Source organism: Microchirus variegatus (genome assembly GCF_963457635.1).
Source record: "Microchirus variegatus genome assembly, chromosome: 1".
In the NCBI taxonomy this organism is placed as follows: Eukaryota; Metazoa; Chordata; class Actinopteri; order Pleuronectiformes; family Soleidae; genus Microchirus; species Microchirus variegatus.
Window position 1 is genome coordinate 36024851 of NC_139802.1, and position 16910 is coordinate 36041760.

General features: G+C 41.0%; 1 protein-coding gene across 10 annotated transcripts in view; it reads left to right on the forward strand.

Moving 5' to 3' along the window:
• The window catches only part of cdk5rap2 (CDK5 regulatory subunit associated protein 2), a 34785-nt gene that overhangs the window by 3806 nt on the left and 14069 nt on the right, over positions 1-16910 (forward strand). For 7 of the 10 annotated variants that reach the window (XR_014592815.1, XM_083889028.1, XM_083889034.1 and 4 more), the window contains exons 3-34: positions 1644-1705; positions 2342-2452; positions 2928-3004; positions 3151-3274; positions 3461-3639; positions 3727-3874; positions 4296-4349; positions 6630-6746; positions 6831-6950; positions 7053-7145; positions 7252-7470; positions 7566-7736; positions 7822-7932; positions 8005-8142; positions 8244-8423; positions 8539-8733; positions 8865-9056; positions 9272-9380; positions 9468-9607; positions 9709-9825; positions 9976-10116; positions 10209-10321; positions 10436-10575; positions 11937-12074; positions 12239-12348; positions 12527-12664; positions 13150-13254; positions 13348-13508; positions 13588-13915; positions 14018-15497; positions 15677-15778; positions 16499-16647. Coding sequence is in view for 9 of the 10 variants with exons in the window: in XM_083889028.1 (XP_083745154.1) it covers positions 1644-1705; positions 2342-2452; positions 2928-3004; positions 3151-3274; positions 3461-3639; positions 3727-3874; positions 4296-4349; positions 6630-6746; positions 6831-6950; positions 7053-7145; positions 7252-7470; positions 7566-7736; positions 7822-7932; positions 8005-8142; positions 8244-8423; positions 8539-8733; positions 8865-9056; positions 9272-9380; positions 9468-9607; positions 9709-9825; positions 9976-10116; positions 10209-10321; positions 10436-10575; positions 11937-12074; positions 12239-12348; positions 12527-12664; positions 13150-13254; positions 13348-13508; positions 13588-13915; positions 14018-15497; positions 15677-15778; positions 16499-16647 (5762 nt within the window). In the remaining variant the exon portion in view is untranslated. The remainder of the gene's footprint in view (positions 1-1643; positions 1706-2341; positions 2453-2927; positions 3005-3150; positions 3275-3460; positions 3640-3726; positions 3875-4295; positions 4350-6629; positions 6747-6830; positions 6951-7052; positions 7146-7251; positions 7471-7565; positions 7737-7821; positions 7933-8004; positions 8143-8243; positions 8424-8538; positions 8734-8864; positions 9057-9271; positions 9381-9467; positions 9608-9708; positions 9826-9975; positions 10117-10208; positions 10322-10435; positions 10576-11936; positions 12075-12238; positions 12349-12526; positions 12665-13149; positions 13255-13347; positions 13509-13587; positions 13916-14017; positions 15498-15676; positions 15779-16498; positions 16648-16910) is intronic. The other 3 variants (XM_083889033.1, XM_083889030.1, XM_083889036.1) reach the window with 3 other exon arrangements.

The following is a 16910-nucleotide window of genomic DNA, read 5'->3' on the forward strand; positions in this document are numbered from 1 at the left end:
TATACAGTATAATGTGATTTTAGAAATTTGACAACTGTCAGAGTGTTTCCTATCCCCTTTGGTCCTTGTAGATGGGGTTGGGCGATGTTGGGGGAAAAATATACAATATCCTTTTTTATATCTTTTGATATAAATCAGTATTTCTGTCAAGCTTAAAGGGTTAGGGTTAGGAACGTCTGTCTGTGTGTTACTCGCATATCTCTCGAACCGATGGTCTGATTGATTTCAGACTTGACGGGTTTCTTGCTACGGGCATGACTAAGTGCAGTGCCAGTTTGACGTTCTTTGGATAAGTGATGCAAAATATATCAATAAAGGAAGCATGCACCCGCTTTCGCCGCTCTACTCCCCTTCTGAGTGAGACAAGGCGCCGTGAAGCTGAGGCAGATGACGAACGCAGTGCTCGAATGGCAACACTGCACATAAAATAAGGCACCGTCAAGCTGAGGCAGACAACAAACGCAGTGCCGAGGCGATACAGGTCTCTCCGTACCCGAATCGGCAGGTTCAGAGGAAGCTTCTTTCCTGCAGCTGTCACCTTACTGAACTCCAGCTCTGCATCCCGGTGACAACCAACCGTTATGCAACCATGTAGTTCAATTTCCCATATTTATTGTATGCCATTATGTCATTATCAGTATTTGCTTTCTACCATACACAAATAAAAATGTCACTGAACTTTTGCTGTGTAACAGTAACAATGAGCACTCAAATACGAGCAAGAGTTTGCTCGGGCACTGCACTAGTCATAGTCATAGTTTAATGCTCCATTTTGGTCCAACCTTTTGTTTTATTTATTTCTTATTCTGTACTCTTTTATTTCAAATTGTACATTTGAATGTTTCCAAATTAAATGTTATTCTGTTTTTATTTAAAACACATCGAGTTGCTATTCTGTATGATATGTGCTATACAAATAAAGCTGCCTTGCCTTAACTCTTAAATATCATGATCAGCTTATCAGCTATAATAATTATACTTATTCATCACCATTTAAAATTGCATACTGTGAAGGAAGCCTTTATCTTTATTGCAATCAATCCATAATGTTTAATGAGAAAATAATTGAGAAGTCGTGTTTCTAATCACAATAACGACAGAAAAGATTTTAAGGATAACCAGCCGTGATGTAGGGTGGACAATAATCTCCTTTAATTTCTTCCTAATACCTGACAAAACATATTTTAAAAGAATGGTCCAATAAATCTCGGTAAATTACCCTAAAGGTGTAATGATTTGTTTTTTTGTGCATGACAATAAAGCCTTTGAATCCTTGGAAAAAAAGCAACACCTCTTAATAAACAAGCAAACCCAGTGCAAGTGTGAGGGGTTATTTGTTCCTTTCCGTAGGCCGTCACGCTATGAATCAGAAGTTACTGTTGTGAAATAGGTTGTTGACGCGTGTTGCATGATCAGCTGTGTGCTGCTTTCAGCTGCTTCAAACAGGGCAGCACTCCAGAGGCTGCATCACTGCTCTGCTGTTTAAAAACGCCACTTCTTTCTCTTTCTCTATAAGATAAACGGAATGAAGGCAGCTAAGAGTTTGTCCTGTAAACAGAATAGAGATGTTCAGTTTGGAAGAGACAGCATTGAAATTGGTCTGTGAAACATAAAAAATAAATAAAATCTTTGTTGTTTTACAGCCCCGTCCTTTCCTGACAAGATGTCACCGAGCAAAGCTATCGCCATGAAGGACTATGAGAATGTAAGTGATTTGTATCAAGGTTTTTTTTTTTTTTTTATGTAAACCTGATTTCTTTTGTAATACTTGTTTTTATTAACACTAAGCTAAGCAGTTTTAGGTCTAAGATCTATCCCCACCTCAATAAAACATGATTTTAACGATTATTAAACCTGACCCTCCGTCTGACTAAGACCAAGCCAATGTGACCATTTATGGTGAATTAGCAATGAAGAGTGGTTTGAGGAAGAGGTCTGAGGTGGGCTGAAGCCTATATTTCACAATTTATTTGGAATGCATGCTCTGATTTTTGGCCTGGCTGTCAGCATGATTAGAACTTGAAAGAGGGGTCTAGACGTCTACCTCCTCTTTGGACCATCCACCCCAACCCCCATTACCAGATGTAGGCTGTTCTGAGCCTGAAGCACAATGATGCACAGTCTACTTCCCACACATATACACGCAAGCATGAAGGCCTCCCTTCACTTTAACAATCGCCATACACATGCTCCTTTTCGGCTATGTAAACATGATTTCCCCACACCATTATTTTACATCAGTAAAGGAAAGTTGCATTAAATTTAGCTCTTTTTCATGCAAAAAAAACGCCAGCATTTATTTGACTATTTTCTGACATGCTTTTGCATTGTTTGTCTACAGCAAATCACAGCTTTGAAGAAAGAAAACTTTAACCTGAAGCTGCGCATTTACTTCATGGAGGAGCGCATGCAACAGAAATGTGACGACTCCACTGAGGACATATTCAAAACGGTATTGTATGAATTCAAATATGCAAAACCCCATGCTTAAACCTCAACGTTTATCATGTTGAATGTGACTCAGTATTGCCAGCTGTGAGTTAATGACATCACAGCTTCGCCCAGCTGAGTTTTGCTTCAACAAAGTCTCAGTTTTATGGTCTTACAGCAGAGCTTTTGCCCTTTTCATTGTTGCATTTTTTTGGAGTAAGACGTAAGTTTACTGGAATCTTCTAGCCTCGTTAGGAGTAGGATCACTTGTCTCTTCTTTTTCCTTATTATTCCAATGTCTTGGAAGAATTGTATCTCCATAAACTCATTCCAAGATAAATTCTGAGGTTTATTAATTAACCTTTGCAGAGCAACTTTCAATGCAGACCAATTTCCAAGAATCTCCAAATGTATTTTGCTGTTTAAAGTCAGTGTTTCTATGTTGACTCTAGATGTGCAGTTGGTGTTATTATAAACTGAATATTGACTTTTTGTAGAACATTGAGCTGAAGGTGGAGTTGGAGTCTATGAAGAGGGAGCTGGCAGAGAAACAGGAGCTGCTAGTCTCTGCATCGTAAGTATTGTTCGCTATGCAGTCCTACTGTGTTGATCATCCAAATAGGCTTAATTCACATTTGGTGCCATTGGCAGATGGATGACATGGAATCCCATGCTGAATGTGTACTCACCCAATCTCCCTTTATATTTTTTTTTTTTAAGGAAAGCATTGGAGAGTCTGGCTGGTCGAGAATCAGGAGAACCCCAGCGTTTGAGAGAACAAGCTCAGAGAGAGATAGACTCCATTCGGGAATCATTTAACAAGAGGATAGCTGACTTGGAACAGGTGAGCCAAAAATAGTTTCAACCTTTACATTTAGCTTTGATATTTGTGGTGGTGTTAGACATTAAAACATTTTTTTTTGATGCAGGACGTAGTAATCAAGTATTAAATACAAAAGAAAAGGTGGGTTGGACATTCAAAACAATCGACACTGGCTTCATTAGTTGTCTTACTTTTATCTTATGGCAGTGTCTGAGAGCAGCAGAGGGAGAGATTGAGAAGATGGCAGCTATTGCTGAGCACGAGAAGCGTAAGAATATTAACATGGAGAAGCAGCTTCAAGCCGTGGGTCCACAAAGCACCTTCACCCCTGCTCCAGTCCCTAACCCAGTCCATGACCTGCAGCAGGCCCTGCAGGAAAAAGACAAGTAGGAACACAACTGATGAGCCCAGACATATTAATGTTTTTTTTATTTGTGTTGTGAGCTAAATTTGTTATTTTTTTCTTGCTCCAGTATCATTGAGGAGCTCAAGATTGCTGTAAAGAACCAGGAAGCTTTAATCCACCAGAAGAAAGGTGCAGACCAACACATGGATGCACCATCAGCTGACTGCGTTAAACAGTTGTCTGATCTCATTGCCAAGAAAGATCAGGAACTAGAGGTATGACTTTTGTACACTGATTAAAATGCAAGTTTTAATCTTGGCCATGGGAAAGGAATTGGGCTTTTAACTGGAAAGTTGATGGTTCAAATCCTGGGACAGGTCAAGGGCCTGAGTATGGCACACAATTCCCCATTGCTCCCATGGCACATACAAATCCTGCTCACTGCTCCTATAGCTTGTTTTGTTCACTCTGGTTTAAAAACAGATGGGTTAAACACAGAAGTCAAATTCACTATCACTAATTGGTTTGTGTGCAAATACAGTTAATTTGAAGTCCCCTTCTTAATGGTGCTAAAATGTTTCACAAAGCTTTATTCACATCTTTCCTCCACCCAGTAAATAACTAAAACATAGATTCAGCACAGCGTGAAATACAATTGATGTTACATGTATTTCAACTTTGACTTTTTTCTTTCAGGCACTGAGGGATGAGCTGCATAGTGAGAAGGACAAAATGACACCTGACCTCCAGGTTTGTGTTGTTTCTTCTCTAAATCTGAGTTTTCTGGACCATGAAAGTCTTACTTCTGTAATTTTATCTTTATACTTGCTTTATGGTCTTATGTTGCTGAGGCCTTGGGGCTGTTAATGACACACATTCTGAACATTAAGTCTGTTAACTAATTCATTTAAATGTCTGTGGGTGGTAGTTAACATTACATGTCACTAAAAAAAGCTCTAGAAATTTTGTACAAAACTGACATTTCCTGTCATTTTGAAAATTGTAATCAAAACACAATGAAGGCTGTTGGTGAAGGTACTGCATTGAGGTTCAGTGTAGAAAACTGTGAGCTTGGTTGTGCCCAATGTCCATGGTTCTTCATTGGGCCTGTTGTTGGACTGACATCACAGTGTTAAGACTAGATTATCATGCTGTCTGAACACAGTCCCTCTGTGAGGTATTTATGGACATTACACAATTGCAGCAGTGTGTAACCTGCAAATGTTTGTCCGATCTTAGTAAACAAAATGATCTGCTGCAAATATTGGAAACCGCTATAATGACTGAGAAGTGTGTTTTTACTGGATTTCTGGACCTGAATTGCCTTCTGTGACAGGAAAAAAAAAATGATTGATTATTAATCCATTGGTTAATTAATCCTCCACTATTTTGAACATATTTCAATATTTCATGGACTAAACAACTTGTGCATTAATCAAGAAAATAATTGACACATTAACTGATTATGAAAATAATACTTCATCAAAGCCTTACTCGAATCTTCAAGCAACTTTTTTGATCAAGGCATTTGGAAGTTTATTTTATGGAGATTCTCTGGCATTGTCCATAATACAGATCACTGTAGCAGTCCTGGAGGATTTAATCTGATTTAATGTCTGGGGGAGAGTGGAATAGAGGCGGGAGCAGGGATTATTAAAGGCTTAGGGCTTATAGTGCTCTACACTCTGTGCTTCTCTCTCAGATGCAGTGTGAGAAAATTATAGATGTATCTTCCATGGCCGGCAGGTCGAGCACCGTTTGTCACTGGACAGTTTGTATCTCAGGGAGAGGATTTTACTTGTTTAAGCAGGATACATTTGAAAGATATATGGCACCATGAGGGACCGGTGTCGTATATGTGGCGTTCGTCTAGTAGGCAGCCAGTGTCGCTGGATCTTTAGCTCATCAGCACAGAGCAAGCTGCAAGTCGTCTTGTCCCATGTGCTGGAGTGGGAGGTGACGCGAGATGGCCGTGGCGAGTTCCTCTGTGGGAAATGCGTTTTCCAGTTGGAGAAGGTGGTGCAGTGTGACGTCAACATCAACGAGCTGCAGAATGAACACAAAAGTCAGATCCAGAAGCTGCAGGCAGAAAAAGAACGCCTCGTCCAGTGCATTGTCCACATCTACAACAAAAACAACCAAAGCTTGGACAAGAGTGATGTGGAGAGTGCTCGCTGCAAGACCCCACCCAGGTCCCGTGTGGTGGGCAGTCCGGTTGAAGGATCCTCTGAAGTACTGAAGTTTGGGGAAATTGGACGTGGCCAAGTGGAGAGTTGCATGAGAAGGTGTGTGAGTCTGGATAGAATTGTTGGTAAAGGGCCAACCTTAGGGTGCTTTGGTCTCAGGAGCAGCAGACTTGGTTCAGGAGCAGGGCTTGATGGCTCTTTGAAGAGCGTTGGTCTCAAAGGAACACGGCACCGTTCAAAGAGTGTCTACTTTGACCTTGTCCAACATAAGGGCATTCTGCCTCGACCTGGAATCAAAGGTCGCTCAAGATCCCTGCAGTTGCTGAATCGAGACTTTTCCTCTGAGACTTCATCAGTGTCTCCAATTAAATTGAAAGTCAGGCCGTCTAAAGTATTTATTGCCAGACATTCTGGTACCTCTGTTGACCCAAGAGGAAATATTCAAGCCCAAGCTCTGCTCTACAGCTCCTCAAGTCAGCCATCTGTGATCTCTGACTTGATCCAGCTCTTGCGTTGCTTCTCCAAGCAGCCGTTGTCTACCCCTGCAGGAAGCCACATTCCTGTCCTGAAGAGGTTAAGTACTCACCACCTGAAACCTAAAGCCAAGTGCAGACACCAAGAGGCAGAATTGAAGTTTCTGCACGACCTTACAGAGGAATTTGATGATGAATACACCTCTGTCAGAGTGGAGGTAGTTCTTATCAGTAATCCCAGCTTGGCAAACTATTGTAGCACCGGTAATGAGCTGTGACAGACAACAGCTTTGTTGCTAAATATACTTAATTAATCAAATACCTCTTGTCTTCTCTTATTTGTTTGTGTGTTCCGTGGATTTCCTGAGAAGGGGGATGTCAACCGATTGGAGACCATCACTAAGCATTTAACTGAAGAGCTCAAGCAGACAAAAAGCACCAATGACAACCTGACAAAAACACTGGAGGATACTCAGAATCAGTACAAGGTACAAAGAGATGATGAAATAAACAATTATTTTTAAATTGAAGATGTTTCCTCTTTTTACAACACCTTAATGTGATGTAAACAGACCCTAACGGGAAAGTTGGAGGAGAAGGAGACTGAACTGAACTCGGAGAGGAAAAATGCTTTGAAAAGAGATAAAACAATCCAGGGCCTAACTCATGTCCTCAAAGAAAAGGAAAACGAGGTATGGTTAATAATATTATTTTCATTTATCTTAGTATGTCCTGCATTAATAATTGATTTTATGATAAGATATTGTCATATCTGTTTTCTCTGTCTGTTGCAGATTGCAGAGCTGTGTCATGAGATTGAGGACAGGGATGATGCGTTAGCCAAGGCTAGAGAGGCAGCACATAAAGCCCAACTGCAGAAATACCAGGTAAGCATCTCTTGTGTTTATACACATCATTGGTAAGAACTACATCTAAATCAACTACAAATTATAGACTTTGGAAAGATGCATTTTTCTTGCATGTCTCCACCAGGGAGCAGAGGAACACCAAAACCTATTAATGGCAAAGCAAACAGAGCTGGCCCAACTCCAAGGGGAACACCACACCAAGGTGCTTGAAGCTCAAAAGCTGCAGCGTGCCCTGGACCGGAAGGAGCAAGAGCTGGGTGACTTGCAGCAGGCAAAGGACCAGGTGGAGGTGGAAATTGAGGACTTGCAGCAACAGAAGAAGAAAGGAGACAAAGCCCTGAATGTAAGATGTTCAAGTCTCTTTTTAATCCAAATATTCCTATTCAAAAATCACTTTTTGTGTGACAATATTATACATTATGTAATTCCCCACTCCAGGATCTGAACAATCAGCTGAAGAAGCTAAGTGGTGAGATCGGGGAGAGGGAGACTGCTCTAGAACAGCAGTACCAGGTGCTGCTGGATCAAACCAAGAGAAAACTGCAGGCTCATGAGGTCACCATACAGAGACTTACTTCCACCCTGGCTGATAAAGAGCAGCAGCTACAGGTAACTCTAAAACAAATCCAGATTGGAATATCTACCACTGAATGCATGCATGTTAATAGTTATTGATTTTCTTTGTGTTTATCAGGAGTACATTAATATGGTAGGAGACTTTGAACGATGCAAAAGCCCTGGAGGAAATGATAATGTGCTTTCCAAGCTGAGGCAAAGACTGAGAGAAAAGGAGAAGGCTCTGGAGGTATGCATTCCTTTTCAGGTAATCTAATTATGGTGGTTATATTTTGATTCTGATTTTCTTGTTCTCTGACAGCAAGCGCTTGATGAAAAGTTTGCTGCCATTGAGGAGAAAGACAATGAGATTCACCAGCTGCAGCTGTCTCTAAGGGAGAAGGAAAGGGACCTGGAAAGGCTAAATAACTTGCTCTCTCACAATGAGGAAACCATCAATGTGAGTTGTGTCACTGTATTTGATCGAGGGCAGATTGAAGACTGTGGCCATAGATATGATGTATTTTTTACTCATATCTCTACCACATTTTTTTCTTCTAGAGTTTTGATAGTCTAATCAAAGAGAAAGATGTGGAGCTGCAGCATCTTGCAAATACACTAAAAAACCTGCAGAGAGCCAAGCAAGATGTAGAAGATAACCTTAACAGATCATTGAGAGAAAAGGACTCCATCATCAGCCAGCTGCAGCTCTCTCTGGAGGGCAAGACAAAGGATATGGAGGTCAGTTGAGACAAAAGTCTACAATGGTCGTAGGGTCTTTAACTTTATTTTTCATCCTTGGATGTTTCTGTGACACATTTCTTGTTTTAAATGTGTCCATGTTAATTATTTATAGGAATTGGCCAAATCAGTGCTGAGCCAGTCACAAACTCATGCACATGACCTTGCTGAACAGATGGGCCAGAGGTTAAAGTTCACAGAGGCTATGTTAGCTGAGGCTGTGAAGGCCAGGGAAAGCCTGATCGCTGACAACGAGAGTGCTGTGGAAGGACTGCTGGCTACAATTAGCAGCAAGGACCAACTTCTCAAGGTCATCATTTTATTTATTTTAAAAAACATTTTTAATGGTCTCATTGATTAATGTGCTTTTACAATATGTGTATGGCAACACAACACCTAGAAATGTACTCACTCAGCCTGACCTGTTAATTGTCTGTTCAGGAGTCTGCTGAACACTACAACCGCATGCTCTCTGAGCGTGCTCAAGAGATTAAAGAACTGAAGAAGCAGCTGTCTGACAGGCAGCAACAACTTGACAATGCTGACAGGCAAAGCTCCATAAAAACCCAGGAGGATTGTTTAGAGGTTGCTAAACTCCAAGCTCTGCTTGCTGAAAAAGACAGCCTCATCAACGTAAGCTCCTCTGGGATACAACACTGTCACTCGGCTGTGAAATCTGCTTCACTTAGAAGGCTAATGAGAAAAGGAACTCAAAAGTTCCACCTAGAATAACACACATTCTTTTCATCTATTATAGAATACATGTTGTAACATTTTAAATTATCTGGATAAAGGTTTGAGTATCCAATTGACATGGTTGAGTGAGAAAACTTCATGCAATTTTGCAGAAGAGAGACCAGTTTCTGGCAGAGGTGAGGCAGAAGGAGGAGCAGGATCATGTGTTCGAGCTTAGACAAACCATCCATATCATGCAGGAGAAATTGGAAGAGAGGGAAGGTAAGACTTTTAAAACTGCTCACTGGATATTTAAATATCAGTGTACATGTCAGTTTTATATTTGATTATTTTATCTACACATTGCAGCTGAGCTGTCTAGAAGGAACAGTGAAGATAATGTGGAGAATATTCCAGTGTCCAAGAAGACAGTCGTCATCCTGAAGAAGGAGCTAGCACAGAAAACCGAGGCACTAAACAAAGCCCTGAAGAGGGAGAATGAATTAAAGGTCAGTTGGTTATAAGCATGTAATTATGACCATGAGTTGCACACTGTTCCAAACAAGTGTATTTGTGTAATCCCGACCCTTACATTATTTTGTTTATGCAGATCTCATTGGCAGAGCTACAGTCATTGCTGTCTGAGCTGGAGGGTCGCAGTGAAGGTCAGGCTGCTAATATTGAGACACTGACTTCCACCCTGAAGACCAAGGATGAAATAATCAATGTAAGGACTCCGCATTCATAGACTCAGACTCCCTCAGGGAAACATAGCAGCTTTGGATAAGGAGCTTTTCTATGAATTGCATTAGGATTCTATTACTCCATGACATGTCTCTTCCAATGGTCTAATTTCTTTTTTCTTTGTCCGGTACAGGTTCTTCACCAACGTCTTGGACAAAGAGGAGAAAATCAGATTGATCACATCCCAGATCACCTTGGCTCTGGCATGGAAAGGTCATTACCTGGGCTCCCACAAAGAGAAAGAACCATGATTGGTGGAGACAGCCAGCAAGAAGTAATATAAATGTTTAAAAAAAGTTTCTGTTGAATAATATACCTGTACATTTTTCATATTAAAACCATTGCCCTTTCAATTTCTCATTTTAGGCTTTACCTGCCCTTATAGCCTTGCGACAGGAGCATGATGCATTGAACAAAGCCCTAAGAGCTGAACAACAGCTCTATTCTAGCCTTGTCAGGACTGTCAAAGAGCAGGACAGGTAGGGGTATTGGTCACAGTATAATTCCATTGAATTAGTGGGAATGAAAAGATTTTGTTGGGTAAGTACATTTTCTTGCTATATAAATTGAGTTTATATGTGTGTGATTTGCAGTGCCCAGCGTCTCCATGCTCTCCAGCTGGAGCTGACAGCAGTGCAGCTGCTTAGGCAGCAGCTCGAAGAGAGCATCAAAACTAATGAGGAGCTAAGGGATGACCTGGAGAGAGAGATACACCGAGCCAAACTCCAAGAAGGTGCAGTGCAGTCACACTGGGTTGTAACTGACTATGGGGAGTGAATGAAAGAAAAGCAAAAACAGAAAAAACATGAAAGCAAACGGCATGTTTATTTCTGATGTGAGAACAGTACACAGAAACAGAGTATATACATAGTTTCTCGAGAATACATATTGAGATAAATCTGTCTTCATTGTACCTATTCTAGTAATGCATCCTGTTCTCTTTCACTTTATGCACGAGCACCTGGTCCCATCTCTCCTCCTCTTCTTTGTTCACCTTCTGTTTACTCGCGTCATCACATCCTCATCTGCATGTCTTTGTCCATACTAGAGTCGCTGCATGTTTCATTCTCTCCTTTCCTTTTCAATGTAAAGGCTTCATACTTATCCACATTGTTTGTTTTTCCTTTCCATAAAACAATAAAGGCTGCTGTTGGCCTGTCTTCTGTCTCTCACTTTTTAACACCAATGTCTGCTTGTTTTTACATTTCCATTAAAATACCAGGTTGTCTGTCGATTGCATCAACCCAATAACCCTGTCACCCGTTGTAACTAAAAACCCACCCATCTGTCACATAAATCATTTTCAACTGCATAAGCATGTCCTTATACAACAACATTTGAATTAAAGGTTTTATACTGAGGCAAACTAGTGTACACTTATATAGGGTAGCGCTACTGAAAATGTGTCCCTGCAAAACACGACAAAGCATGAATGTAGTGCTTTTGATTTGCCATCAGGACATGGATTAGAGATTGATTAAAAGAAACTGTCACTATGCTGATGTAGTTGTCTAAGCCAACTCACCTGAGGGTCTGTCCACATGCATGTGTGCAACAAGTGCATGTTCATGCCCCGCCCCCTTCCTTATCGAGTCAGGTGTATAATTAGGTCAACTGTAAGTAACAGGCCTCAGGCTCACATTCACACTGATTACAGCACAGTAATGAACTCTGATTACATTTCCACAGAATTTGCACTTCATGTTGGCTTTGTTAACTTTTTTTATGCTGTACAGCTTTTTACATACTCAATTTTAATTATTAGGAGGTACGTGTTCATCAATGTTGGCACGTCAAATCACAGGGTTTAATAACGGTTTTATTCAAAATTCTTATAAACTTCATCACCTTACATTAATTAGACACAGAGTTGCTTGGTCTTCTGTCTAATATCTATGTGGCTTTTATGAATATAAATATATAATAATTTACCACACAAAGTACAGATGGTGCATCCTGTAAATCTTTTATAAAAACTAATAAATTTTTTAATTACAAATGTTTTATTGCTCCATTGCATTATTGCCTTTAACACAATATAATGTCCTGTAATTTTTGAGACAGTGGTGTGTAACCTTATATTTATGTCTTCAGGTATGGACATCATTGATCCTAAGGAACTTCAGAGTATGAGACATCAGCTGGAAGACACACATCGCTGGAATGTCTCTCTACAGGCTCGCTTAGGAGCAATCCAGAACCGCGGTGGAGGAGTTGGTGGCACCAGTGAAGGTTGCACTACATCAAGAAATTAATATCACTTATTGTTTACATAAGCAGCTTTTTAATTTTTAATAGATTGGATCTTTTGAGACCATAATGTTGCACTTTTTCTTGTTGTACTGTACAGTTGAATTGTTGCCATGACAATAAAGATTTTTTTTTCTATTCTGCAGGTGACACTTGGAGTTTCATTGGTGATCAGACTTCCTACATGAGTATATGTGTGGGAGAGGGCCAGGATGACAGCTTGTGTCTACTCTCTCCAAAAGAGCTCAAGCAGAAGGTAATGTTCTATAATAATGATCAAAATAGTAAAACTGCATTAGTAGTGCCCCTCACGCTTGTTAATATATAGCTTCTTGAAGGGTATTAAGAGAATCTATGAGTTTGGCAAGGTATGTCACCAAAACACGGGGATGACATTTAGGTGACTGTATTAATGTTGTACCTCTGTGTTATAGGTGTTGGACCTGCAGGATTGTGTTAGCAGACTGCAGACTTTAAACAATGACCTGCAGCACCGACTGTCACTGTTGGAGAAGTCGGAGCATGATGCTTCTAAAAAGGAAGACAAAGACATTTCCAGTCCCTGGAAACAGGTTAGATAACACAAAACATTGATGCAAATGTCAAAAGTTATCATGTCAAAAGTAGATTTCCTAAAAGTTACAACTGAGGACACAGCTATTGGAAGATACTTGATGAATCATGTCTGAGTCATTGTCTAACATTCACCTTTAGTCGCTCCTTTCTAATCTTTGAAGCTACACCTTGACCTCTGCTCTTTCTAGTCTGTTTCTCTCTTCTTTAATTTGTGGAAATGTATGTTATTTCTCTAACGAATGTCTCCTGTCTGTAGTAGAAGATGCCTACTTTTCCTATCCTTCACCTTTCCCTAACTAGTCCCTGTTTCTTTTTTTTATCTCTGTGTCCCATAAAATGGTCTCTCTTCGCCATTGCCACATTAGACGCATCATGCCATTCTGCTGTTGCTGTGCAGTCTTTTATGGATTCTGTTCCCTCTTTAAGTTTTTCTTTTACCAAGCCATGTGTGTCATACTCGCCTCCCATCCCATTAATCTAGCAGCTAGAGAAGATGCAGGAAGACGCACAACTTGTCGCACACAGTGAAGGGAAGCATCACCCGAGTATGGACAAAGAGAGTCAGACAGACATGACACTCAGACAGGTATGAAAGAGGTGTACATGTTAATGCTATGGGTGATTCTGTTTTTCTATGCCTTTTATGTCTTATTTTCAAACAATATCATTTTCTGAAAAGCTCTTTAATGATGAGAGTATGGACAGTGGCCTGGGACAAAGTAGAGAACATGCTCAATCTGGCAACGCTTTGGACACCGGAGAAGAACAGAAAAACAGAGATGCAATGGGAGTTAAAACTCTACTGATCGATTGTGGGGCAACATCAGTCTCGCAACTTAGGTGAGTCTTCTCCAGCAGTTTCCAGATCTGTCTTTTCTTTTGAAGAACTGGTTAACTAATCAGATCTCTGTTATTGCAGAGAGATGCTACTCAGACTTAAATCAGAAAATTTGGAGCTGCAGGGTCTCTTAAAAGAACAAAAGTCTACGGAGTGTAAAGAAAAAGAGAGCACAGATACCTCCAGGAACAGCAGTGATGGACTGGCTGACTTGAGGCCAAATGTCGACACCCAGCAGGTCAAGGTGTCATATGAAAAAGGAGAGAGGAACTCACAAGTCGTGTCACATGGGATGACCTCCATTACAACAACAGAGTTGATAGTCAGCTCTGTAGAGGGGATGGAGAATTCACAATATCGTGTCCAGCCCAACAACAGGAGTGGAAATCAGGTTGTTGCAAAGCATGGGGTAAATTTTGTTCTACTACTACTACTCAGTAATTGATGAATTGACACACCACTTTCCTGTTTCCATAAACTCTGTTAATGGCTGATGTTTTGTAATTTGTAGGCTGGTGTTAAGTCACGTATTCCTGTTCCTGTGAGACTGAGAGTTGAAACAACCACCAGCAGCACCATTGGGCCTGAAAGTGCTGAGCAACTGAGACCTGATGCACTCCAACACCTTCATTCAGATGATGCATGTACATCTAACCAGCAACCACATGCAGACTCTAACTTTCTGATATCAGTCCAGCAAAGTACACTGTTGGATAAGGGCTCTGAATCTGGACAGACTGAAGCTGACTCAGCTGTTTTCACTCAGCTAGAGCTTCTGCACCAGGAGTGCCAGGAGAAAGAAACCCTGATCAACAAATTAACTGAGCAGCTTGCTGACTGGGAAGAGCTCCATGCTCAGCTTCAGGAAAAGGAACAACTTAATCACGAGTATGTTGAGGCTTTACAGGCTGCAGAATCCACAATTGCTTACCTGACAGCCTGCAGTATGGACAGTCAGGGAGGGATTGGGTCACAGACCAGTTCAGGAGCAGCTACTATTCCTGTGGGTTCAGATGCTGCCCTCCACAGTAAATGCATGGCTCTGCAGAAAGCCCTACAGAATAAGGAGGAGCTCAACAACCAGCTTATAGAGCTTCTGAACATAGCAGAGAAAGCCATCATTTCCTCTGACAGCCAAGAAAATAATCCAGAAATCGGCGATCTTTGCTTGAAGATAGAGCATGTCTTAAACCAGGTTAATTCATCTCCAAAGAGAGAGAGCCCAAAAGGTATTTGTGTAAGCTCTGGCGACTCTATGGAGGAGTTGCAACGACATGCTGACTCTTTGCAGGAGGCACTTTGGGAGCAGAACAGGCTTAATGCAGAGCTGAAGGAGAAACTGAGAGCCACAGATGCTGTTGATCACCAGGGCTACAACAATAGTAGTGCTGGCCAGGATGGTAAATGCTCAAAGGCGATGACATCAGAACTGGGGTCAGAGGAACACCACGGGGCAACAGGAAGTTCTGATAATAATAAGGGTTTAAACGACGAGAAGACCAAAATTCTATTGAACTGCTTTTGTGCAACATCATCTGCCATTGCTTCTCTGGTAGAATACTGTACATGTCCAGGATCCACGACTTCTGCCGGATCATCATTGATCACCTCTGACCTGCAGAAGAATTTGGATGAACTTCAGAGAATGTTACAGGAGATGGAAGAACTGGGAGAATCCTGCAATTTCTCCCTTTCTTCAGCTGGAACAAAGGCACAACTTCACAAAGACCCCCATCAAAATCTTTACCTTCTCTTCAAGGTCTTCACTGACCTCTCTCACGGGATTTCAGAATTGCAGGCTTCCCTACAAGAACAGAAGTGTCATAAAGAGGAGAGTGAGGCCCACAAACAGGATGGCAAGGGATTACCACGTGATGTTCAAGTCCAGCTGGAGACTCTCCACAAAGCACTCAGGGAGAAGAAGAAAGCATGTAAAAACCTGGAGCAAAAACTGGCCACTGCTCTCACCTCTCCTGAAACTGGTGTAAAAGGTAAGCTAACACTTGTAGAGGAGCTCACTTGAGCATTAAAAAGTTTGTAATTATGTGACATGTGAAGTTGAACCCTGCCTTTAATCTGAATTGTTTAGGAACACCACAAAGAAGAGAGAATATTCTGTACATGTTAAATTATTTCTTCCTAACTCCATATATATTGCCTCTAATGTCAGCTTTGGAGCAGGATGACAAAGGCGTGCAGGTGGATTTGCAAGACCTGGGTTACGAAACCAGTGGCAAGAGTGAGAACGATAGGGAAGAGAGCAGTAGCACAGGTAGACGGCCTCTGGACAGACTCTGCATGTCTGTCTGTTGAGTGGACACTAATCTCAAATGTATATATATTCTCTTCTTATGTGTGCATGAGGATTGAACAAAGGCAACTGTAACACATTGTCTCTCACCTTGAGAAAAGTTTTCCGTTTGGGTCTCATAACCGCACAGTTTTTCTGCTGGTGTTCGGGCTGGATCATACTAAACACATTCCATGGAGAACCATTTTGCATATCTACATGTTGTGCTGTAGTTCTGTTCACACTTCAACAAAGTGTATTAGTCGAGTACTTGTCTTACATTCTATCACAGGAGCAGCAACTTCTCACCAGGACATTGCCCTCATTTGTTTTTCAGGAGTGTGCACAGTCGACATAAATGTTCTGCACACAGTCAAACCAGAGGTGTGCACAGCTTCATCCATGTAGACCAATGTGAAAATTAGTTAATTATGAAATTTATGTCACATAGACCTTTGGGCACATGTGGAAAGTATGACCCAGCCCTTAATCTGGTATTTCTTGGTACTATTCCTCAATTTGTATGCCATAGTCTTGCATGTTTTCACTCTGAAATTTGGGAATGTGTTTCCAGCACTCATTAACCTTATACTTTTGTCTTCTTCAGTCTTTTGTCTGCGTCAATAGTGTTTTTTTATTATTATTATTATTTGTACTTTTTTCTGTTCATCATTTGACTTTATCTGTCTCTTATGTTGCCAGATCTAGAAGTTGGTGTGAAACCAAGTTGCAGTTCATCTAGCCTGCCTTCCCTGCTCAAATGTGAACAGACCACCTACTCCTCTACTGAAAACCTGGACTCTAACTCCAGCACCCCATACCCTAGTTCCCCAGCTCTCAGCTCAGCAAAGGTTTTCAACATATAATTAAATAAACAGCAAATGTTCACTCTTGGCACCTGTCTGTCAAATTTTGAAGCAAAAGTTTGAAGCATTGTGCGTGTGGCTGAACTTTAAAAATATATCAATAGTTATGGTTGATTAGTATTTTAATGGACTCCGCTAACAATAGCTTAATTAGCTAGCATCATCTGATTAGAATCTGCCAGTTTCAAAATGTATACCACTTTTTCATAAGGTGCTTATTGTAAGTTGCTTGCACACAGTATACCCTC